Below are 26,586 nucleotides of genomic sequence, written 5' to 3'. Positions count from 1 at the left end.
TTTGAAGCATAACTCGGATTTTTATTCAAATTGATGTTGTTTAATGTGTCTTTTAGAATGGAGATGTTTTATAAAAATTCTGTTTATTAATATTTATAGGAAAAACAGATATGCTAAGAGGGCCAGGGAAAAAGAGGGCTGCTGTCTGCAGCATGGCTGTGAATTTCTGAACCTAAAGGATAAAAGAGCTCAGGTCCAACAGAAATTAGATGGTAGTGCTTATATTGACTTAATCTGCTCTTAGACTTAAGAACTTCATCTTAAAGGTCTTTTCCAACCTAAACGATTCTATGATTCTATGAGTCAGGCTTCTTTACACTCTGACTGTACTGAAATAAAAAGCAAGCAGCATCGTTTAACGCTATCTTTTCATTGCTTTCAGTAAAACATGGGGGAGCCCCAGCCAATGTTCAAATAAGGGATTTTGCAGTCACAACTGCTCGTGACTTCAGGTGGAGTTTTTCAAAGGGCTAAATAGGAAGTATCAGAATGCAACTGAAAATGAGAGTAAGGTCCAGTGTTCTCAAACTGCCGCATGCTGTGAAACATCATTTCTTGTTTATTAATCAAATAATAACTGTTTTGATAACCTTTGTTGATACTTCTACATACTCCGCATGTAACGATGACAGATTTTATTTGAGAGAGAGATGTAATTATCACTGGCTGAGAAGATACGTAAGTTGGTATGCTGATTTCATGGTGCTATGTGTCCAAATGCTCCCTCATCCTCCCATGCCAATCTCCTAATGTTCTTTTTTTTTTGCTATCAGCATTACAAAAATCAACCCTTTATAGTATCCTCCCACACGTTCAGTTCCCCCTCCCTTCCCACAAGTGTAGATACCTATAAAACCGCAGTGCTATCTCAGGCTGGTCTGAATAAAAATGGTTACTGCCAATGCATGCAATGGCTTCCACATGAGTATTATCTTGTTTTAAGACGTCTTTATAGTACTCTGCAGCTGAGGAGATATTGTTCATATCCTATACAATTGGAAAAAAATCAGATTAATTCTACTTTTTATCACCGATTTTTATCATAAAACTTATTAAAATGTCAATCTACTGAGTGCTTTATCTATGCCCTGTACTGTACTTAACTGAGATTAATTATGTACGCTCTTAGGAGTTCTCTCATCGTACAATGCAACATCACCGATGGGCATCTTCACAAGTGACACACACATCCATAAAAAGAATGCATATTAATTTATCAGTGCTAGCTGCACCTGTCATTAACTCTATGCCATTGTTACAAAAAGAAATTTATTTGTTGTTTTTTTTTTTCTAAAAAATAAAAGATTGGTCAGAAGCTTAGCACGTGCAATAGACGTTTGCTACTTTTTGCACAATGACTTGTGATAGACAGTACTGTGCAGTCCGTTTCCCAGTATGGTAACATACAGTAGACTTATTTCCCCAGTCAGCGTCTCAATTATTTTCAATGCTTTGTAAGTCAACTGATGAATTGCTCTGAACACAACAGGCTGCCCAGGAAAGTGGCTGAGTCCCCATCCCTGGAGGTATTTAAAAGACGGGTAGATGTGGTGCTTAGGGACATGGTTGAGTGGTGGACTTGGCAGTGCTGGGTTAATGGTTGGACTCGATGATCTTAAAGGTCTTTTCCAACCTAAACAATTCTATGATTCTATATGAAGAATTATTACATGCCTTTGAAAACAGGAATCACAGATTTATTACCAAAACTTGTGCTAGCTAGGATATGCCAGTTAAGAGAACTATATTGTATAAAAATATATGCTTGGATGTATGCTACTTGGAAGATGAATTAGGGTGAACTCATTGCTGTAAACAACATCACACTGTTTCTGAGGAGCTCAAGTCACCAGAGGACTCTACCCCTTATCAGAAGAAAATAAATCAAAAGATCAAACCACATTTCTATGGTTAGAGAGGAATAATTTCTACCTGTATGCTGTAGATACACTGTACTCTCAACATGACTAAAGAAGCAGCTTTTATTTAACCTCATATACCTCATAGCATATTTAGCTATGAAAAAATGTATTTCCTGTGATTAAAGGAAATAGTATGAAAGCAGTCCCTTTAAAAATAATGTGGTTTTTAAAACCAAAAAAGGTCTACAACTCTTCCTACTGTCAAAAGGCAGCAACAGAGGAGAAAAGCACTGATTAAGATGCCTGATGCATGTATTCCACTTGTGAGTCTATGTAACGAGAACAGCCCTGTGCTGCACTTCAAGTCTTTGCTAATGAAGCTATAATCCCGCACTCAGGCGTCAGTGCAAAACTAGATCCTGTCAACTATATGCTGCTCTTTAATAATTCCTTAAAGGGTTATGCAATGTTATGTATGGTTCTGCAAAATAATACCCATATTAAAAACTGTTTAACAATTCAGAAAGAAAAGCCTCCAAAAATTATGCTGCTGTTTTCCTTCTTGCTGAAGGACAAAAAGGATTTAATATGAAAATGGATTAATGCTTAGGGGTTAGATGAGAATGATGAGAACAGGAAAGAATGCCAAGTATGAACGTAGACAAAAAAAAAATAAATTCATGACTTTGTTTAGACCATTTGTTCTGGAATAGCATCATTACCAACTTTCAGTGAAAAACAATATTAAGTCCACTGTTTGACACGAAAGTACACATTTTTAAAATACAAAATATATGGTTACCAAGCTAAAATGAAACTACTTTAAAACTAATCCTACTTAAAATAACATCTATCTCCTAAACTAAGAAACACTCACATTCCAACTGTTCTCACTGGCTTAAGAAACTAACAGTAACACATAGTGCTAATAAAGACAACATTGATGAGTAGACTATTTTGCTGTTTAATCCTGCTAGCAGGCTGTTGGTGACTTGAGCAGTTTTAGTATGATGAAACATACATAAAGTAGACCTAGCTACATGGACATCTAGACCACTTGATTAACGTGGACTTGCTTCTGTGTGTCAAGGTTAAATAAGATCTCACTAGTGCGATTAACCATTTAAACAAATAAGCCCGCAAGCCTCCCCTGACATTACTTTGGTATCTTTGTGTAATGTTATCTGTTTCGCATTAGTGATACCGAAAATCAGTGTAGTTAATTTTTGATGACCTTACAGTTATATTCAACTATTGGCTCTGTTTTCTTGTTCAGGCAGCTAACCTTGGCCACAATAAGGACTGCATGGTGGGTGCATACCTCGTAGATTCTGGCAATTCCACAAATAAGAGTCACTTCTCCAGGAAATCGATCTAACCCTTGCTTGAAAAGGTTCAAAGCTGTTACAGGCTGATCCAAGCGCAAATACACCTAAGCAAATAAAAAGTGTATATAAATGTCAAATGTCTGACTTTTATACTTGTACTACTCTTTAACAAGGGAGATAAATAAAAGGGATGACACCTCCCTTTATGCAGTAAACCATTAGCTAAGATGGTGAATAATACTGGGAAAATAATGGAGTGAATACTGAATAAATCTCTGTAATGAAGATAAACAGACTAATTCAGATAATTAAATTTGCATGCATATCATCTAGACATTATTAATTCATCTGGACATTACTAATAAGCCAAAAAAGTAACCTGTTATTTATTATCATATCAAGATAATATACTTTGACACAGAGGTGAAGATATCACCTTGAATATTTTCCTGTTTAATATATTTCAAAAAACTTATGTTTAGGCTTGAAAGAACTGGATATTCAGGTTGGTAGTGCTGGAATAACAAAATATTTTACTTTGTCAAAGTAAAAGAGTGTCACAGAGCAGTGACACTTTCAAATTTCCTTACTGTTCTGCCAATCTCTCCTGTCACAAACAATAAAATCCCGTAACAGAAAGAGGGCAGTTTGGTCTCTCTGATTTTGGCTTCTGTGTCGATTATGACAACATGTGATGTGGATAATGTTGTGTCAGAATTGGATAGAGGGCACCAACGTGTTGATAGAGGCCACCTCTGCAGCTGTCTGAGAGTACAACTGTAAAGCCCTCCTGTTGTGGGGTATGGTAAATACAGCTACAGCAAAGGAAAAAAACCCCGCACACCTGCTTTGGGAAACGAGATGGCTAGAGTGATTAATCTGTCTCCCACTGAGTGGAAAAGTGTTTTGAGTGCTCCTGTTGGAGAAATATTACATTAAATAGTGCTAATACTTGATATCACTAAAAAAGGGGAAGAATCTGTGACTGGTATCCTGACGCAAATATTTTGTGATGCCATGTAAAAAAAATATCAACGTTAACTGAACACCTAAGAAACCTCCAAACACATTTTCTGCTTCTTCTCTTGAGCTTCATGGACTTTTGAGTGCCAACAATGAAAATACTAGTTAAAGTCGTAAGTTCTTTATTTGCATCCCTATAGATACGTGCAAATATTATGCTAAGGCAACACAGCCACAGTACTCTACTACGTAATTCCCACATCCAGTGGCATATCACACTGTCCAACATCTCTGCAGACTGTAGAGCTGCTGTCCAGATGAGTGGCAAAAGAAATTAAAAGACAGGCGGGACAACTTCCATGTACTCGTAGCTGCTTTGGGGAGACCTGCTCTTAAAGAGTACTACAGCTACCATCATTAAGTTTTAGATACTAAACGCAGAATGGCTCCATTTTCATTTTGGTATCTCTCTTATCTCTGGTAAAAATATCCCATTTCCAGCTCTTCTGGGTCATGAAATACTTTGTAACTTCTCAGCAGCCCCAACTTCTTTAAAGACTCTTTATTTTGTTAGTTTTCTTTTGGTCTTTTATCTTTTCATAAATTACATTTCAAGGGAGAGCTGGCTTTCAGGAAAATATTTTTAAAAACCCGGATAGCTTTTGTAGTAATGAATATAAACAGAAAACTAATTGGTAACATAGTATCAGTGTGTTTGCACAGAACTTGATGCAATCCTATTATTTTTTTAATGGCTGCTTAACTCAAGTCTTATCTTTTCAGTACTGTCAGATTGAGGCATGTTTCAGTGCCCTACGCTATTGCCTGTCCACCCACAGTCACTAAATCATGTTATGCGATGCTTTACACTTGAGCAAGCTGGTCTATGGAGTGGGAGGCAGAAGTTCAAATGCAGCTCCTGCTTGAGCTAGTAATGATGTGGGGGGATGCACATCTCCCATAACGAATCATTGTTTGCTAATTCAATTACTCTGCCAATTTAATCACTCTGTGTAGCTCATGTGTTTTACAGAATGACTCCCAGTAGTGACAGAAATCTAGAATTACTAAGCTCAATTGAGTAAACTAACTCCAACTGCTGTATTAAATACAAGTCTCCAGATAGCAATGACGATCATTTAAATACAAAACGTAAATTGCTCAAGAAATGTAAAGGTAAAGCAAGTATCATAATATGAATATCTGAATTACCCACTAGTAGTGATGACCTTTGGATAGGCCTGCGACAGCTAGCCTAAAGGGAGCTGAAAAAGAGCAACTGATTTCATCTCTTTCTAGGACAAGAGGAAGAAAAATGCAGTTCTAGTTTCTCACAGGCCACCTTTTCTTGAATGTCTTGGAAAATGTTTAGAATCTGATGTGTACCCTGGTAAACAAGTAATTCTGAGGTTTAGCTGTGCCACTTTTTCTTATAAAGCTTTTAATGCCTTTATTTTGACAGAACATTCTCTGTTTCAAGGTCTCCAATTGCTTCCTTTAAGCTCACTTTGTTTTGATTTTGCTTATGAAACTAGGATTTTGAGCTTCACTCTTTGCTTACTGATTTATTGCATTAGTTTTCTAGGAGACCATATATAGCTACATTGTTCTTCACACTGGAACTCCAAAAATTCTTTAGCTACATAATCTGCATTAGAGTTTAGAGTAAAGAATACTGTAATGTAGGAGGTTTTTTTTTTAAATCTGGAAGCTCCAAAACCTTTTTGTAAACTATAGACTTCAATTTCAACTGTTAGCATGTATTGCCTCAGGTCTATATGGAGATCACACACTATTAAACTTAATGGTGTATCAAGGTCAATACTCGGCTATTCTGGTGTATGGACTTCTCAGGGATAGTCTGGAATTTCACTTCATTCTTAAACAAGCAAATCTATGACTTACTTTTGCCAAATACAAGATTGTATCAACCATGTCCTGTTGCTTGAGAGCTGACTTAAATTGTTTTTCGGCTTCACGATATAATCCTAACCTAAAGAGACAACAGATAGATTTAGAGAGTATGTTTGTTGCTTTGTTTTGTTTTGTTTAAAAAAAGCTTATTAAATAATGAAGCGGTGCACGCTAAATGAAACATGAACTGCCCAAAAGCATACTTTAAGGTCATATATTTGTGAGCATGTTAACAAAAAACATGCTGTTAAATACATTAAGGTTAAAAAGACAACCATTCAAAACTATGAAAAAGGCAAATTCATTAAATTTGGCCCCCTTTTGGACACGCAGCCTTCTGGTGCTAACTGAATAATGATGTACTCATTTTCATAGGACTCCTTCCCGCTCTTTGTACAGAATGGACAGTAGAAAATGAGCAGCTAAAGTCATGCCTCAACCTCTACCCACATGTTTCTGGAGCAGAATTTCCTCACTCATGGCAAAGATCATGTAGATACTCTCCACTGTAAAGTTTTGGGAATGCTTAATCATCTATAAAACACCTTCTCCTAGCCTTGTATGGGAAATGGTGAAACTTCTATTGCTGATATTAAAAATATTTAATTGTGTGTTGAAAACATGCTGCATTGTAAAGGGCACCACAGCTTAAGACTGTCCCAGCAGATCGCTTGGGAGGGGGCAGTATATGGCACATGAACCTCACAGAAGTCTGTTTCATCTCAAAAGCATTTGTTTTGCAGTGTTACTGTAGAATATTTTGCAGTAATCTATAAATGCTATATAGACTACAAAATTATGAGGATTGTACCATTTCAACAACAGCAAAAAGGTACACTTTCTCATATGCAAATTGCCTTTTCTTTCCTTCAGCCAAAGAGCACATATACTCAGTGAAGAAATACAAAACACAGCCAGAACAAGCCAGCCAAAGCACAGAAACACAGCCACTGGGGACATAAGGTAATTTTGGATCCTGGAAGTACATGTGCTTGCTTGGATGCTTTAGTCTCTATAACACTATTCATAAAAATCCTGAAAGTGATGAATGACCTCTAAGCTCAAAAAAAAAAAAATCAGTCTAATCTTCTAAAGAGTGTCAAATAAAGGTTAAGGATAGTGAAGAATTTCATTAGTTTGGGCATCTAAAAAGAAGCAATAGTTTCAAGCCAAGATACAACATGGAATTTTAAAGGGCTAACTGCTTTGTATTATCAGCCTGTTCATACAAGAATTGCTTATAGAATTGTAAAGACTGCAGATGATGCTTCAGTTTCTTAACAACCAATATGGTATCCGTATGTTTTACACTCATGGAACAAACACATTGTAAAGAATGAAGGGGGGAGCTGCCTCAGTACTTGTTTGAATTATGGGAAGCAGGGTTGTATCAGGGGGAGTTTCACCTGATTTGGCAGAACTGGCTGTTACAATCACAGCTAGATCCTCAGCAACCACTCCAAACTGTGTGCAACAAGCTCTCCTCCCCACTGCTGCCACTCTTTCCTCAGAGAGGTGTTATCGCTGCACAGTGTGAGGGTACTCCCAAGTCATTTGTATCAGATGCTCAGGTATCGGATGCCAGCGCTGAGGCCTTGGCATCCTTGGAACTGGTACTTCTTGGGCAACGTACCTCTGGCAGAAAGTGTCTAACGTGAATATTTCAGTTTTTATTATTTCATCAACCTGAAGCCCTCATTGACAGTTAATTTCTCAAGCTAATATTCTAATATTCATTTTGTGTGGTCTATTTTAACAATAGTTCTTTGCATTTATTTACTGACTTTTCAAACAACTACTTTGCAAGACATTAACAAAGGTGAAGATGCAACTAATTCAGTTACTTAAAGGTACTCTATGTTGATGCCTTTACCTTAAGCAGTTGAACATAATCTCCTTGTATATTAAAGGAGATTTAACTGTAAGCACAGCACTCTCCAACTAAATACTTACTGAACTATTTCTCAGTGTTCAGCATTGCGCAATATACCCAGCAGTTCAGGTCATGCACTCATACTTACTGATCACAGAAGAAACGAACAACGGCTTACCTATAGTAGCACTTCCCAATTTGGACTTTCCACCACCAGTCCTTGAATTGTGCGTGCTCAGTGGCAAGGGCTGCCAAATCTAGAGCCTTCCAAAACAAACCCATCATCTTAACATTAATACCTTCAATGTTTACACAAAGAAAAAGAAAGAAGTGAACAATGTAAAGATTTTTGTACAGAGAAAATTTTGAACAGAAAGTCCTGGTAAACTTGGAAAAGTAGGTATGCTAATCAAGGTGCTATCATCAGCCACCACAAACAGAATCTAAGGCTTTTCATGTTTTATCTATAATTTCAACATTTCTGTTAAAACAAATAGATGTGTGTTCTGTACCAAAACCCACCAAAGAAGCAATTGTTAGTGTTCCTTTTTTTGAAATTCCATTTTGTCCCAGAACATATCATAGCCATGCTACGTTTGTTACTTATATTTTAGGGATATCATCAGAAATAGTCTAAAAAGCTTTAATGCAGCATTTTTATAACAAAGAACTGACCTTTTTTTTGTCTTCATAAACATTTTGCAGAGCACAGAACTCAGAAACTAGCTATCTATTAGGAACAATATGGAAAAGTTCTGTATACTGGCCACTCAGTAGCAGAGGAACCAATAATTTCCAGGAAAAAAAAAAAATCTGAATACTTGAAATACTAGAAAGAGACTAATTTAGTGACATCTACCTCTGGGTTTGATTCCTATTCTTCCTGCTAGCCAAATGAAGCTGCAAGTAATCAATGGGTGTAGATTTGACCTGGCACAGCAAAGTCAGCGAAGCTATGACAACTTAAGACAAGTTGCTCTCTTTCGGCTCTGTGAGAAAGAATAATTTATTTTCTGTAGCAGTTCAGGCTAAGGAGTTGCACTGATGCTGTCCTCAAAGAGAGACAGTTATCATTCCCTGCCTCTGTGACAGCAGAGAGAAAATTGAGGAAAGCTTACAACTCTGAAGTCACTATTTCTTCCAGTTAGGTGGAATCCTTGAAGACCTCAAATGGCAGCTCTTATCTCGGTTGCCCTTTGTTTCTTAATGGCTTTGCAAATTGCACAACAGGGCCTCTGGACCTACAGCTATAATGGGGAAGAACCTTGCTTTAAGACAGAAATTATCAGTTTCCCTTTCAGACAAATATTTTCTTTCATCTGAAGGTATATAAGCAATTTTGTACTGTACTGGGAAAATTTGGGAAAGTAGTTGATGTTAAAACATCAGTTACTTTTGTTGCGTTTACAAATATACAAGCAATGTGTGTGTCTGTCCAATACCACAGCTGCTTCTAATGCAGCATGAGCAGCCCCTTGAAATGAGTAAGGATCATACTGCAAATAACACGCTTCAAAGAGCTTTCCTTAGAGTGCTCTGATGACACGTATTCAAGAAGGACTGAATTTCAAAAAACAATCCCTTCTGTAGCTACACGTTCAGCTTTCTTTCTGGTACGCTAATTATTTCTGATAACTATTTTATGCAAGGCTAACAATTCTGGCTGCAATTGGAGAGTGGGAACTAAGACTGCTTCAGGCTTAGTAGACGCTAACATCAGCAGTTTATCTGTCCGTGCAGATCCTGAACTCTTACTGGGATCTTATTCCTAACACCAAGAAACAAAGCATGACTTCATTTTGAAGTTAGTTTCTGAAATTAAGTCCCATTTTTATACTTTCCTATGAAGGAAGTAGGCAAGGAATAGGAAAATCCTGTTTCTGATACTTTACAAGTAATCACAAAAATTTTAATCCAAAAATAGTACAAATGTTACCAACATTTCTAAGAAGTGTTTGGCTGAAAAGGCTGTGCGCATTATCAGTGTCAGCTTTCTCTGTGCTAGTAGTTAGACTTTCTGCTGGTATTACAACAAAATCTTTTAACAGTGTGGCTTTCGAAATGTTAGCAAATTGATTAAAATTTACTTTCAAAAGTCAAAGCCTTCATCTTGCCATGTCAATATCCACTGCTAGCATATTTCAATTTCAGTTTGCTGCAAACTTTCTTTTTTAATTGCACATTTTAGATACAAATCAATGTTCAATCTGCACAGCATGTTAATATAAAACCAATCTATAATAGCAGTAGGGTTATGCCTGCCCTGCACTCCTGTGCATTGCTGAATGTTGGTGCAGTCGTATTAATAACTAGAAGGGAAAAACAGCACGGATTGTGGATTGGCAGATACTGGTATGTCCTTTTAAGGATTTTTGTTTCTAACGTACATATCAGACCCCCACCCCCACCCCCGATTGTTCCAAAAGTTTTAATAAACTTTAGGATATAATTCATCATCTGGAAGTGCTGGTCAGCTGAAACTGTTAGTCCATAGACCACTTAGCATAGTTACTCAGGAGTCCATTTCAATAACAGTCTGAGCCCTGGGAAGCCTTTCAGAACAAACTTATTTTACTCTCAGTTCTTATATTTGTGCAACTAATAATAATAAAACCCCCTAATACTTAATGGGTTTTCTGTTTAAAAAAAAAAGTTTTTCTTAAAGAATGCATCAGAACTGTTTTTAAATGAAAAAGAATGTAGATTGTTTAATTGTAACTGTATTCAGCACGATTCGGAGATTCATTCTTTTACCATTACTTTCCCTAGCTAAACTGCATTATAACTAACACTTCCAAATTGTCTACCAGCTGTAACTCAGTATAAACCAGCTTGCAGCGTTGTGGTAATTTACTATTGTATTGCAAAATTAAATTGGTAAACGTACATTTGTTTGAAACTTAGTAATTTCATACATAATATTGTATGCACCAAGAAATTAGATAAATGGAAACGATAGCAAGTGTCTGCCGCTTCTTTCACGTGCTGTTGAATAGCAATAATTCTCCCAGCAACAGGTATTGACTGAAGTCTTGTTTGTACACAAATCAACACAGGATAGTCTATAAGATAGCTGAGTAAATGACATTAGCCATAGTCAATTTAACACAATTTCTTTTGGTGAATGTCTTCCAGATTTCTGTAGTTGGTAAATCTAACATAATTCCATTATAAATAGATTTCTATCAGAGAGTATAAACTTCAGAGTATTAGGAAGAACTAAGGAAATATCAGAGGTCATGACTTCTGGCCCCAAGTATATATTGTACACTCTCTGTTCTTCCTCAGGACAAAGTATCTTGGCATCATTACCCACCTGTGAATAATGGCAGAATACAATGTCACAGTCTACTGCTGAAAAAGTAGCAGCTGAACTATTTCTGGACAAGTCTTTTAAACTGCCCTGCTCTTACAGCATTTAGCGCATAAAACGGCTTTTAGAAATAGCTCAAGAGGCACAGAAAGTCAGTTATTAAGTATATGTGTTTAAAAGGAAACAAGTCAAGAACAATAATGGCTAGGGTAATAGTAATTTCTTCAGAGAACTGTTTATTTTTTTATTAAATAAGCTGAAAGACTTTTGAATACATTTTCAAGTGCTGAAAAAGCTCAGTGCTTCTCTCTTCTTCTTGCATCCCACGTTTCTGATAATTGATGGATTACAGATGTATTTACTTTTAATTTGAACCAAGTTCCTGGCATCATTTGTCCAGTTGAACACACATGGACTAATGATACTTCTCAACTGAATTGCTGAGGCTTTTTTTTTTTCTTTCTATATACTGGCTGAATACTAAACAGATGATAAATAATAAAACTGCCTTTGCTTCTTAAATAATAATGCAGTTGAGAACAGTACAGACTGTTCCAGATGAGCACAGTGACAAAGGAAGGATATTGTCACTACTACTTTTGTGTTTTATTTGCAAAACTGCAGGAACTGGTTTTCCAATTCCACCCATGCAGAAAGTCCACAAGTAGAGGCTTTTCAGTCTATATGGTCACAAACTTAAACCAATTCCCCAGGCTTCCAAGCCTTCCAAGCTCTTTCATCTCATGTCATGCAGAAAAGTGTTTTGTTTTGTTTTGTTTTGTTTTTTAAGAATGTGCAACATCACACAGTAGCAGGTAACACAAAGATGCAAGAGATGCCAGTGAATGTTCTAATGGGTGATCAAGCAAGATCCAGATCACCTTTTAAATAGTTAACATATGTGCTGGTTCTCTGCTGAATCATAAGCGACCAAATTCTTTTCAGGGAGAAGCAAGAAAATGAATTAGTGAAATGCCATTGGTAGGAGAGGTGAATAAACAGTGATGCAGCCAAGTTTAAGTAGAAGTTAAAGTATTTCTTTTTTTGTCTAAGAAAAATTAATGCACATGAGGTTGAAAAGGAAGGGAGGACAGTTTGGAGAACAGAATTATATTGAAAATGGTGCAGAAAGTGCAGAAGAAGAGAGGAATGAAAGCAAAAGACAGAAAGCAAACAACAGTATTTTTTAAAAAAAATCTCTTCAGAGATACACATTACATTATAAAGGCACCTCATACTGTGAGGTGTGACACAGTTTTTTTCCCTACAAGATGCTATCATTAACCAAACATGTTGATCTCCCTCTCATTACACAATAAACACTAGTGACTAAGCTGACAGTTCTTTGCTTACGGATATTTATTCAAATGGCTACAGTGCATAACAAACCATAGGCAAAACTTTTCCTGCAAGACAGAGATTTGGGATTCTGAGCAAGGATTTCAAAATACATGCAGTACAGTGTAAAAACATCTTACAATTTTTTTCTGGAGTGCTTGGAAAATTCCTTGCATTATATGAAATTATCTGTCTATCCTAGAGATCCTGCATGCCCTTAAAGCGTAGGTCACAGGCACATGTGGCGTCTTACCAAGTGACCCTTTTATTCTTAGTGAACTGAGTTCTCAGTAACCAACAACATAAATTTTAATTATTAGTGGCATAAAACCCAGGCACGTTCTTCATATTCAGTATCAGAACATGTAAATGTTAATTGTTATTTCTCTGACATTTCCGACACCTGCACTTACTGTTTCAACCATATTTTGGATTAATAGTGCACTGCACTTCAATCCTCTTAAGAGAACGCTATGCAATAAATTGACAGTGTACAACTATAATCATTTGATAGTAGATTAAAAAGCTTCACATAGCAGTACATTTGGAAATGGTTCTGATCTATGTCAACGACAACAAAATATTTTTTATGTGTTATTGATTAACTGGAGAGTTTAACTTCAGATCTAATCACACACCAGTTAGTAGTATTGCAGAAAATTCAATAACTGTCTAGTCAGCTATGCATTACTGACACAAACAGTTCTTTCAAACAAACTTTGAGCAGAAATTTTGATTCCATTTCAACTGGGTGCATATATCTAACATAATAATGAAATATTTTGACACATTATTCATTGCATAAATTAATTATTTCCCTGGGTGAACTGCCAAAAAAGTTCTGCAACCTTTATCTATTTCTGAAAGTTTAAACAATGTGTACCCAAACTTGATCTTACCCATTCAGTGCAGTAACATATGAAGAACCACAGAATAAAAATTTCAGATAGGGTAAGAGGGAAACTGTATAATTCTGAAAACTTTTTGAGAATAAATGTTACAGACAATCATATGGGCAATATAATCTGTCTCTTGAGGCCACAAAACACCTCAGCACTATGAAATTAAATTTCTAGAAAAAGTGTCGAAAGTCCTAATGATATTTTATTTTTTCGCAGTTTCACCAAATACCTTTCCTTTCTATTCACCCAAATGCACAAACAATAGTCTCAGTAGTTTAACATGTCAAATGATGTTCAATTCAGTCACTAACTATTTTGTCAGATATTTTCACCTTCTGTTAACAGTCTTCTGTAACTTATTGCTTACTCTCAGGAACTCTGAACTTTCTAGGCAGCTCAGCTACCTGACATGTAGTTTCAGCTACTGCTCAGGCTCCAGTAAATTCTGTTAACATGAAATCATTAGATACATATAACATATCGGGTTGACAGATGAGGGACCTAGTTTTAAGTATTAGAATGTTTGGCTTCTCAAAAAAGAGAGCAATCCATATCTTGGTATTTGCAAATTATCATCCCTAATTATCACCCCTGTAAGAAAGGATTTCTCTCTCTTCAACAACTTTTAATGCTTCACTTCTGTACTCAGATGTGATGTACTATCTGGATCCTTAGTTTCGCAGAATACTGACAGAAATAACCGAATGATACTTAATAAAAACTGAAAATGGAACATATGAATTACTCACATTTTTTATGTCATTTTCATGGTGAAAAATATATTCGAACAATGCCTGTCAGAAAAATATTTAAAACATTGTCATATATGAAGATAAAAATTGGTAATATTATTTTAGAGTAATACAGAAGCTTGATTATGTTAGGCAAAAATTCTTCGCGAAAGCAATCACATTCACACATCACAATTGCTGACATTTACATTTAATTAAGACTTGAATAGACAAAAACTACAGATGTGCTACATTGTCATTATCAGGAAAGCATTTTAATTCTTAATTTGTTGCAAGAGATTAGTGGAACTGTCTTATCTTTGGTCCTTAAAGTCAGCTATAATTTGAAACTGAATATAGATTTGAAAACCTGATACCATTTTCATGACTTTTTAACTGTAAAATCAACAAGTGATCTAACAAAGACTTTTTGCAATGTATAGTTAGGTGCTTATGTAATGCAAAATCTACTTCAATTAAACAGAGGTTTGTTAAGAATGTAAGCTGAGCAAGTTTTGCCTTAGGGACAAAAAAAACTCTAAACCATACAGAATTTCGGGATCTGTAAAGGAAAAACTTCTTTTTTATTTGTAAATGATAAATGCTAACAATATTGTGCTTCTGAAACTCAAACACACCATCATAATACCAAAGCTTAAACAAGTTAGATGCATCAGCTGTGCTGTGGTAACTGCTCATAAGCCCACAACAATTGCATGGCAATATAACTGCATCTTTGTTTACTCCTGTATAAAGTTAAGCAAGTCATACTACCTTGTAGCTGTTCTGCACTAGAATATAGAAGAGTATATAACAGGTAATGGGGGTGGCTTTTTAAGTGAGTAACATGATGCTGAAAGATACTAGATAACTAAATGGAGACTGGAAGCCTCTATTTCCAGAAATGTAGTATGGGTGCTAGTAAGGTTCAACTCACTTGACCTTTTTCTGCATACAAATCCCAGGTTTTAATTGCTTCAAAAGAATAGAAGGTTTTTCTAAATTCTTACTATTCATTATAAAAAACTAAAAGAAAATATTGCCCCATGAGGAAAGAAAGAATGAACGAAACAGCAGTCTACTAAAGGCTTCCATGACTCTTCTGCCAGATTTTCCTAGACAGAATTCTTAAAAGATTTACCTTAAGGAAACTAGAGAATTACTAATGAAGTGTCATGTCTGGTGAGCAAAGTAAACCACAACCTACTTCTCTTCTACTTTTGGCCAGAAAAGACTCCAAACAGATGATTAAAAGACATTCAAGAATTATAAATAAAAACACATTTATAGGGAGATTAGAATAGGTGGATAACAAAAGAGTAGAAAATAAAGATGTAGCGGAACATCTCCTCCTCTAGTTCAATAACAGGGAAGCATTCAGCAAAAGTGAATAAATCTAAAGTGATAAAAAAATGTTTTCTTTCATGGCTGGCACGAGGAATTTACTGCTGTTATCTATAGGACCCGACCTTCAAAAGGATTTAAATGACTGAACATTCACTTGGATAAAAATATCTACAGTTATCTTAATAACTCTATTAAAAATCCACGAGCTAAAAAAGACAAAGCTCCTGTTTTATGCCATAAACCAGATGCTAACTGAATTTACCAGAGGCTCGCTCTGGCGACAGGTGATCTCTCATATGTCTACTACGGAGTTTCCTGCGCTAGTCCTTAACATGGCTGATGCTAGTCAGACAGAAGCCGCATTCCTGTATACTTCAAAACATCGGAAGACCTAGTCATGCAATAAAAAGATAGATAATCTAACCTAAAAAAAGATGCGATGAGTATACTTTGCAAACACATAAGAAAGAAGTACGTAGGGGGAGTATATACCAACACGAATGGACAGGCTAATTATGTGAATCTAATAGTTGCAAGATTTATCATCCTTTTGCACCTGGGAGAGGTGACAGCTCAAAGAGTTTTAAAACTTTAATCAATGATTCTTAACATAGTGCTGTCTACAGTCTCACCTGCTGCTTTGACTTTAGCCTTAATGCTGTCTTGTTTAAAAAAACGTTATAAAACCATGTAGCTCCAAATTTAAACTTAGATCTTACATTCTGTGTGAAATGTTAATGTCATAATGTATTAGCTTCATAATCTGACAAGTACATTTGCTGCCTATGGATGTTTCTGTGACTGTTGCTTTACATTTTTTGGCTTAAGCCTCTTTTCATACCAAACTGAAGGAAGACAGAGCTACCCCATTGTCCCACAAAATGCTAATGAAAAACAAAAATTGTTAAAATTATATATGTTTCTCATTCCTGAGAGCTGTTGATGAGAATAAGTATTTCATCTGAAAGCTAAGCTACCTACTTAAATAGTATATAGAGTTACCAAACACAATTAAAAACTAGCTATGTTCATGCAGAAGAACTAAGCCTAGTTTCTTATGGATGTGTCTTGTGTTTTTTAATTCTTCCCAGGTTTCTTACATTCTCCCTATTTTACAGACTGTGATGGATTTAGAATAATGTGTGTGCTGGCTGACTGCTGGCAAGGACATAATTGGACAAAAGGCCTGCAGTTTTTTCAGAACTGATAAAAAACTGACTTCTAACTGCCCTCAGATGATAGTCTGGAAGTCTTTCATTATCTCACCAGACTACAACTTACTATATTTGATATCTATTCTTCTACCTAGTTTGGTTAAGAGGCCAAGGGACAGAGATGTAAGGAGTGGGTGAGGAACACAGTGCAATCACACAAAATTTATTTCCTTTGAAAACCACATTGAAAAGCAATCAGTCTAATCAGTCTAGATCAGGTTTTAAAAAGCAAAGGAATTTGCTAATCATTTATGAAAAATTATTAACTAAAGTTTTGGACTGGAGGAGCTAATTTCCACCAGTAGATTATTAGGTACTGCTAGTCTTCTAACAGTGTTCACCACTACGTTTCTCAAAATAGACTGAATACATACAGGTTCTTTTAACTCTAGGTTGCTAGCCAAATACAGCCCCTGAGAGTGTGTCTGAAAGTTGTTTGATACCTTGTGCAAAACGAGTTTTTGGTCTCAATCCAACAGTTGTTTTTTGTGAACAACGTATGCACAGAAAACATTTTCATCTATACAACTAACTGGTTGTGTTGCGGAAAGATTCAACTGAAAGGCCACAAAGTGATAAATCATTACACAACTCTTAGGTCCCTTCCACTCAGAGCTGAAACCCCTAAGACAGGCAGATAACCTGGATAAACCTGTTCTATGGGCAGATAGTCTCAGTTTCAATGACTGTCAATCATAACATCTCAACTGAAAATGAGGAAGAATTCTGAACAAAAAGATGAAATCTTTTTATATAAAAAGTGCTAACTCATGCCATAAAATCAAAGAGACAAATCCAAACCACTTGAACACTTTTAGGACAGGATTGCCATCTATTTGTACACAGAACTGTATTTCCGGACCCTAAGGAGGGTTCTGCTGTGGTTTTTCCCTCTTGGCTTTTTTTTATTTAGTTGCCCTTCGTCACTCCTGTATGCACTGTTCAAGGTTATTTACCAATGGAATATTTTATTTTATACAAATGCTTTTCCTAGGTTATACTTTCAACATGACGTCTTCAGACATATTTTCAATTTCAAGTCTGGTAACTGCTGTCAAAAGATAAGTAACACACTATTTTTCTGAACTTTACATCTACAACACAGTTTGTCATTGTTTGTATCCCCAATCCCATGTACAGTTACATTAGAATGATGCCAGAAAATAAGAAAAAGATATCACAACATTAACCAAAATAGTTACATACCTTTGCCAGTTTGGGTTTTTGAGCATATTTTGCTAAATTCAGTCGAGACAGATTTATGAAAGGGCCATCTGGGTTTGTTAGCATTGAAGCCTGAAGGGGAGAAAGAAGTTTTTAAGTGGGAAGATCCCCTACACTTTTCCTGAAAGTTTTCAAAATATTAATAGTATACAAAAAAAACAAACAAAAAAACCAACCAAAAAGCCAAAAAACCCAAACAAAGCATTTGTAGGTGCACTGCTCTACTGTACAGTACAGACTCTTCTTACTGAATTTCATCTTTTCGGAAAGCCAGGACTTTGCCCTACTCCCATATAGTCCCTGAAAGAGGCTGCATGAATTACCTTTTGGAACTACCTTTTTCTTCCCTCTCTCCACTATTTCCATAATGTGCCTAAAAGCGTGTAGCTTGGACTAACTGTTAGATGGACTGAAGGTATTTGGGACACATAACAAAAAAAAATCTTCAAGAAAGATTTAGAAAGATCAGTTCATACCTGCAATAGTGAGAAGATACCACATATTGCCATTCATGTGATGTTAATCTGTATTACATATTTGTGCCAGTTGCTGTTTATTAATTTTGCCAACAGGATAAAACTAGTATAGTTTATTTTCCTTATCTTCTGAAATGACAGACATTCAGAGATTAATAATTGTTTTGTAGTAAACTGAAAAACTTGGAGAAGGTTTCAACATACTTAGGGTGAAATCATGTCATAGTCTTTTCATGGCCTTCAGTGAATAAAAATGAGTCTCACAGAACTTGTGAATTAGGAATTTATGTTAATTTTTGTGAACTTGTGAATGTATGTACTTTTTTTTTTATATAAACAGACTAGCAAACTAACAAGAAGTAACATTTTCAAACTCTACTTTGAAAACAATTTAAACAAAAATCTAAAAATGCTTACCTCCTTCAAACTTGAGTTTAGATGCAGCTTTTAAGTCAACTACAATGTCACTGTACCAGACACCACGACCAAGAAAGCCATCATTCTGAGAACAGTCGAACAACTTACCGTTCCTAGCCTGACATATCTCCCAGAAGCACTAGTAATCGGACGAGCTGTGAGAGCTGTTCGAGGTGTTTTTATAGCCTGTTCCATAGTACTTGGCCGTCCACTTTGTGTGCTGGGTCTCACAAATCCTGTAATAGGTCTTCCTGATTGAGTTACCGGCCTGAAGATGTTAAGCACATTATCCTTATGTTGATTGGTATTTATCGATAGAGAATTTAAACACTTATATCTGAAGCATTTAATTTTCAGAAGCTAAATTTAGGATTTGCTCATTTGTAACTAGTCACAGTTTTTAAAATAAACAATCACATACCTAACAGCTGGGCTGGGGCCTCCACCTTGGCTAGTTCCAGGGAGTTTCAAAGACGTTCCTGGTCCTATAAAATAAGAGCATTTCTCACTTCACATTGAGATACTACACCCTCATCCAGGGGACTTTAAAAAATTACTGTGTCTTACAATAAACTGGAAATGTCTTTGTTCAAACTGAGGGGGCATAGCACTAGACAAAGAAGACAAAAAACAAATACTGCACTGTGCTACTGATAAATTGTCAGACTATTGCAAGAAACCTGCCACAGTGAACATGGTTTTCTCACTTTTACCCTTCCCATTCTCTCCCCCACCCCACCTGAGGGAAGTGAGTGAGCAGCTGTGTGGGGCTTAGCTGCCTACCAGGGTTAACCCACAACAATTCTCAAGAACACCTTAGGAGCAACAGAAAGCATTGAAGTAAGAAAGGTTACTGGAACAATGAGATCATACTAATTTGAAATGGTATCTTTTCTATCTGGGACTAAAATAGCACCCAGACTTGAGTAACTAAACCAAAACCTTCAGCTACAGGGCAGATGGAGAATGATATCTCATGTCATTAGACCCATGTAGGAACCCCAACCACAATTTAGGGCACAGTAAAGTTCAAACTCATCCATATCCACAGGTCGTCAATGAAAATACTCAATTGGCTTGAGACCAGGTGAACAGATGAAGGGTCCCCCTTTTCACATATTTCTGTTTTGACAGTGGAATATTAAGAATAGTTTCTGCATGTAGATTTTTCATCACCTTCACTGACATTTGATTATTGTCAGTTTTTCTAACCTCCCAAGTGAATCTGTAAGAGATGTTTTTAAAAACTTGGTTAAAAGCAAGATATGACATCTATACCTTCTGGTCTGTTTACAGCTTGTTCCCATGTACAGAAAGAAAGGCGATTTAAGTTGACACAGCCAGTTCTTGACAAATCACTGCTACTCATCTAATTACTTTCTAGATACTTATGAACTGCTTTTATTCCAAATGTTTCCAAGAATTGAAGTTAAGCTGATAGGTAGATAGCTTCCGTCCTTCTTTTTTTCCCGCAAGATAAAGCCCAAGTTTGCCCTTTTTCAGAATTCTCTCTCTCCCGCCCTCAAGCTGTAATCACCTCTGAGATACTACCAGTCCATTGTTTAAGCAAGTTTAGTAGACTTGTCCAAATCAATAACTCAATCTAAATACCTTCTAGCTTTTTTAATCCATGGTGATTACCAAGCACCTCTGACTCCAATATTATAGTAGCCAGCTGGCTACAGCTGTATTTAAAGTTAAATGACACAAAAAAGGTATTAACCATGATCTCCTTAGCAAAACCAACTAAATATGTAAGTGATGTTAAAATATGGACCAAAACTCTCTCTCTTCTGGCTGGCCACACTAGGATCTCTGTTGCTTACTTGCTCTTTATAGTACTTGCTCTTTATAGTACTGTGAATCTTGAATTTTTTACTCCACAACAGAAAGGGTGGAGAGTCCACCCAGCACAGTTTCTAACATGATAACTAGGGCACTCTTCTGAGAAATGGAGAAAGTGGCTTTCAACTTTTCATGCTATCAGACATCAAACTAGTCTTCCACTTTATGAGCCTTTTTTTTTTTTAACTATCGCAATAATATAAAAAAGGTAGGCCATTAAAAACCCTTTTCCAGACATGTTTTTTAATAACCACAATTCTTTTGTCCTTTTGGTGTACTAGGAGAATGCTTACAAGATTTAGTTTCCTTGATCTCACCCCAGGCAACTCAGTCCTTACTTTGAGAATCCCAACTGAACTAGCTATAAATAGGCATCAAGAGGCCACAGCAGTGCATGCGACCACTAAGAGCGACAGAATTTAAGAGCATAATTTCAGCAGTTAGTGATGACTGCAGATGACTCCTTTAACTCCCTAGTTAATGAAATAGCTGCAATTATCCATAACACTAATTAGTATGAGTTTCTGAAAACTATGTTGTCAAGGTAACACTTTTAAACAAGACTACAACCTTAGCTGATAAAATTGATGGTGTTAAGAGTCCAAAGGTAACATACTGGGAATTTTCTGTAAAATGATGCTATAGGTCATTTTTATTATTAAACAAGACTGATGGAAAATTAACCCAGCAAAATTATAAAAATTTAAAAACTGGTGGAAGACAGATTTCCATTATACATGTGTGAAGAGGAACCACAGAAAAGTAGTTGTTTCCAGTGGACCCTGTACAATTTAGTAATTATTTAATAATGCAAGGCTGAGAGCAAAATCATTATTAAGATAGTTTAATCTGGAAACTAAGATAAGGAGAGATGCAAAACTGAAATGGACACGTAACTGATGCAAAAGGATTTGCACTGCTTAGTACGCAAAGTACAGACAATACCAGTTGCAATATGGGAGCTATGGCTACAAATTTTTAAGTTTGCAAGCTATAATTATAGTGGGGGAGGATATCCTGGAAGATTTGCCCCAGTAAAAGACCCTGAGTCAAGACCAACTATGGCTAAGACACTTTAAGAGCAAAAGAAAAAGCCCACAGTCAGCAAGCACCCATTTTTATTAAATCATGTGTAAAAGTGGAAGTGATCACAGACTCACAGAATGGTTGAGGTTGGAAGGGACCTCTAGAGGTCATCTGGTCCAACCAGGCTCAAGCAGGGCCACCTAAAGCCAGCTGCCCAGGACCCTGTCTACACGGTTTCTGAATATCTCTCAGGAGGGAGACTCCACAACCTCCCTGGGCAACCTGTGCCAATGTTCAGTCACCCTCACAGTAAAAAAAGTGTTTCCTGATGTTCAGACAGAGCCTCCTGTGTTTCAGTTTGTGCCCGCTGCCGCTGGTCCCGCCACTGGGCATCACTGCAAACACTGTCCCCATCCTCTTTGCACCCTCCCTAGTGATATCTGTGCTTACTTTTTATATAAAAGTGTAACAGAAAAACACTTCAGATGTATAAAGAAAGTAAAATCAAGCTGTAGAATAAAAATTTATTTTCTATGTGTCAGTGGACTGCTGTCTGGTTTGCTGACTACAACTGAAAAAGCACGCAGATTAATTGGAAAGGGTTAAGAAGAGAGTTTCAAGACTCAACTCAAAAATTAAAAGATATACCTCAGAATGAGAAGATTGTTTAGCTTACCAAAGAAAAGATTGCTGGATGACTTAATGACATTTTTAACTATTTACTTTGGAAACACACCTTTGAAAATAAAGACTTCATATCAGGCATAAAATGTACACAAAGAAGTAACAGCTGGAGCTATAGTTGATAATTCCAACTAAAGATATGGCATACACTGATAAAAACTAGCAAATTTAATAATTTACTAAAGACCGTAGGGGGTTCTTTCCCTCTGGAAAGTTCTTATACTTTCTGAAAAACTATATACTAGCTCAGGCACATCTAGTGGATTTGAAGCACGAATAGCAAAGTCTTATCTCAATGATTCAGGAGTGCAGGCTACACTATCATAATGATTTTCTTTGGCTTTGAAATCTGTGACACACTATCCAGAAAGTCACCTTTTTTCTGTTTAAATACAGTATGAGCATATTTTTCCAGAATGCCTTATTTCTCAATCAAATGATTTTTTCTCTACCACAGGGGACATAAAATCAAATAAAAGTCTAAATTATATTATTATGCTGTTTTAAGACTGATACATGTAATTAGATTATCATAATGTATAAACACAGTTTGAGTACTGCTTGACTGTTTAGATGTGACCAAGCATGTAATGACAAATTTTAAAAATGTAATCAGATAGATGTGCAATTGCCTACTTCTATCCAAAAGAGAAAAGCTTTTAATGTTTCAAGTATTAGTTCTGGCCTATGTCCAGTTCTTCCCTTTAATTCCTTGACATGGTAGGTAGTTAAGAGCCACATCTAATAAGATGCATAAAAATTCCCATGTGGACTGTACTAAAGAAGCAAAGAAAAATAGAAATAATGTCAAAAACTAGTGGAAGACTACTAATTACTGCCCACTTAGAAGGGAACTGACGATGCTGAAAAGAGCTGCATACAAGATACAGTGACAGGGCTTAAGAACTGCCCTGGGAAGGAAGAGAGGAAAAAGTAGAGAAAAGCAGAAGAGAAAATATCAGTTCAGAAAATGTTTGCGGGAAATGATACAAAAAGGTGATGTCAGATTTGGCCAGACTGTTGCCTACAGTACAGGCATATGGATGAGATTCACAGTACATCAAGGGCATATATTTTTCTCTAGTTTCCCCATAGTGCCTAAAGAAGCCAGAAAGGAGTAAAAGAAATCGGTGCCCTGACGGAAAAGAGCTAGTGAGTACAGAGATGTAGAGGAAAAGCTGACAAAACACTATTTGTCTCAACCCCTGTCTGACAGGCCTGAGCGCTACATCAAGATCATGTGGTGTATCTCAACATTGCCATGCAGCCATAAAACAATCTAAAACCCTTCTTTGTAGCAATAGCTAAAAGCCGTATCAGGTCACCTCAGTATGTACTATTTTATGCTAGATGACAATCCTGACCAAAAGAGCTCTTGTTGCTTCAACATATTTAAGTGAAAGTCGTTCTTACGTGCGACTTGAGCAATGGCATTTTCATCTAGCATCATCTCTGCGATTCCTTCTTGATCCATATCGATTTCATCCACGTACACCATTTCTGTCAAAGCTCGTGTTTTCAGGCTCCAGGCAGCCTGAATAAGGATAAAGTAAAAAGTAAAATATCTTCAAGACACCAAGTGAATACTCTAATCAGTAATTTTGCCATTTTTAAATTATTTTTCCCCTCACAGTTTTAATAGGCTTGAATAAGGTACTTAAACAGCTGGGTATATCCATCAGTTGCCTGATGGAAGTGGAAAGGGGACCAAGATTTTAGACAACTCTTTTGGAGTAGAACAGCTATAGTAACTGAGTTTGGAGGACAGAGTTTCATGCCTCATGAAAAGTCATGGTCACAGGCAACTCTCTGAGATCTTGTGCTTTTGAAGAAATCCCCAGCTATCAGTGCCATTCAAAACCCACTACTGACAGACACCTTATTTAAATTGGGATGGGAGAGGAAGGTAAGTAAACCACCGTAATGCAAAATAATGCCTTTCCCAGGCATCTGTAAAGAAAGACGGAAAATCTTTCAACCAGTAGTTACAGATACAGTACATTACTATCCACAAGTGACAGTCTTTAGAAAGATAATCTAAAACTCCTTTGTTCAAAGCATCAGCTGTAAAAAACGTGTAAATGTATACATTAAGCATCTCAGATTGTGAGATTATTGACGTACTTGTTAGTGAAATGAACTGACAAATTACTACATGAAATGTCTTGGAGGATTGTATGAGCAGTGTGGAAAGGCAAGCATAATTCTAGCCTATGTGACAAGCTTTGTGTAGACTGTAGAGACACCAAATCAATGGGGAAAAAAACCAGTGGCAGCCATACGGAAGTACCAACAAAGTAAGTGCAGATCTAACCACTTTGATAACTTAATATGCCTGTAATGTACTCGTAGAGCTGGCATGATAAAGGGAGCCACAAGACCAATCCCTGATCTTCCTTCAGATATTGAACAGATCATCATAAATTTTCCACAGTAAAAATCACTGCCAAAACAATTAGATTAGTTTCTTTTCTGACACAGGGTACAGCCGTCTGTGGAAAAGCAGTTTAATATTTGCTAAGAAGACATTTCAAAATAGAAACAGACTGATGCTACCTTAATAGAACTAAAGGTCGAACACATGGAAACATTTGCTCTTTAAATAAGAGATAGGAGATCTGGACCTCAGGCTTATTTAAGAATTTAAGTAATCATTTAATGGGACACTTCTCATGCATCATGTCTCAGACCACCCCTTCCCCTACACTTCCCTCATATTTCTATGCAACTTTATAACTGTCTATCAAAAAGAAAGTATATCTAAAAATGTTGAAATATTTAACTCTTCTTTTTAAAAGCACTTTCTTCCAAGCAGAAGGAGGGATTTAGCCAGTCAGTTCAACCACAATTAGAAACCTTTTTTCAAGTACGAAGAGGAAGGAACAGGGCAGGATGATTTGAATCTAGGCCAGACAGACATAATCCAGATCTGCTCTATTATCTTTTAGTTTCTTGTTATGTAGTAGGGTGACAACCTTTAATTAGCATTGAGATTTGCAGTTAGATGTTCAACACCCTTAACTGTTTTTCATTATTCTATAGAAGTATTTAGTTTGTTGAATTTTTAACACCTTGATGGTACTCTGCTTTTTTTCAAAGACATATGTCTGAAGTCAACATCACCACGTCTCATTGGGAACATGCTGAAATTAGAGCTCTCAGTTCGGCCAAACACAGGCTAATTTCCTAGTAGAGATAAGAAAAGCTGCCCATAGTAATGATCTTTTCCTGGGAACTGAAAGTAGCAACTTCTCTACGCTAATTGCTAAAACTGGGGCCAGTTTTTAACATAGACATAAGTATATCATGGTGATTTTTCCAGTAACAAACATCAGATAATGTGTTTTTAAAAGCAACATGTCTTTTTATCATTATTGGACAAATATCTGTCATAAGTAATAGATTCCTTAGGCTGCTCTTCCAGTCTTAAGCTCCTAGTCTGAGGCTGCCCAGCCAACAATAAATTCAAATATTGCATATTATTCCTTAATTAAACATCAGTCTGTAGATTAGAGTATTGCCTGCAGCAATGTTTGTTACAGGACTTCTGATCAAAACAGCAGGAGAGAGAAAAATGTCAAATTCATTACTTAAACTATAGAAAGATGACCTTTACCTTGGGAGACAAGAAGACAATTCAAAATTCCTAACTACTAGTTACAAGACCCATATGAAACAAAAGTATCATTTCTGTGCATGCACACAGTTATGCTGAATATCTGAAAAATCGAGGTGTGGGAAAAAGAATTAGAAATGTATACTGGCACACAAATACAAAGGCAGATGTAGGAAAAAGATCTTTTTTTTCTAAAGAATTAAATGACATTTCTGACACCCTTTTCATTCATAAACAATTTGCTACTTATTTGTAAAAAATCACATAGGACTTTATTAGAACTACGGCATATGGCTATTGTTCTACTTTTTAAAAGAAAACCTGAGATGTACATTTCTCTGTTAAAACAGACCCTCCCCAACAAATTTTGATCTTTTTTTTTGTTCATAAGCGTGTCTTTTATCACATGAGACCTAAAACTCATGCAAGGTTCAGAGATTTTCTTAACAGCTCAGTAATTTCAACTTCTGTTGACTATCTATAAAGAATTTACACCAGTAGTCCTGGTATTTC

At 36.3% G+C, this 26,586-nt stretch overlaps 1 protein-coding gene across 3 annotated transcripts in view; it reads right to left on the bottom strand.

Moving 5' to 3' along the window:
- Nucleotides 1-26,586, bottom strand: part of TTC8 (tetratricopeptide repeat domain 8) — a 44,478-nt gene that overhangs the window by 6,040 nt on the left and 11,852 nt on the right. For 2 of the 3 annotated variants that reach the window (XM_087746974.1, XM_087746975.1), the window contains 9 exons: nucleotides 23,871-23,991; nucleotides 19,324-19,387; nucleotides 19,011-19,170; nucleotides 17,992-18,081; nucleotides 14,243-14,287; nucleotides 8,119-8,204; nucleotides 6,059-6,146; nucleotides 3,184-3,294; nucleotides 848-987 (listed from right to left, as the gene is read on the bottom strand). In XM_087746974.1, coding sequence (XP_087603100.1) covers nucleotides 848-987; nucleotides 3,184-3,294; nucleotides 6,059-6,146; nucleotides 8,119-8,204; nucleotides 14,243-14,287; nucleotides 17,992-18,081; nucleotides 19,011-19,170; nucleotides 19,324-19,387; nucleotides 23,871-23,991 — 905 coding nt within the window. Of the gene's footprint in view, nucleotides 1-847; nucleotides 988-3,183; nucleotides 3,295-6,058; nucleotides 6,147-8,118; nucleotides 8,240-14,242; nucleotides 14,288-17,991; nucleotides 18,082-19,010; nucleotides 19,171-19,323; nucleotides 19,388-23,870; nucleotides 23,992-26,586 lie in introns of those variants that run through there. The other variant, XM_087746976.1, reaches the window with a different exon arrangement.

This window comes from Nipponia nippon, unplaced genomic scaffold (assembly GCF_047370975.1).
Source record: "Nipponia nippon isolate SJK-2023a ecotype South Korea unplaced genomic scaffold, ASM4737097v1 scaffold_11, whole genome shotgun sequence".
In the NCBI taxonomy this organism is placed as follows: Eukaryota; Metazoa; Chordata; class Aves; order Pelecaniformes; family Threskiornithidae; genus Nipponia; species Nipponia nippon.
The sequence above is the reverse complement of the archived record's forward strand: the minus strand, read 5'-3'. Positions and strand labels throughout refer to the sequence as shown.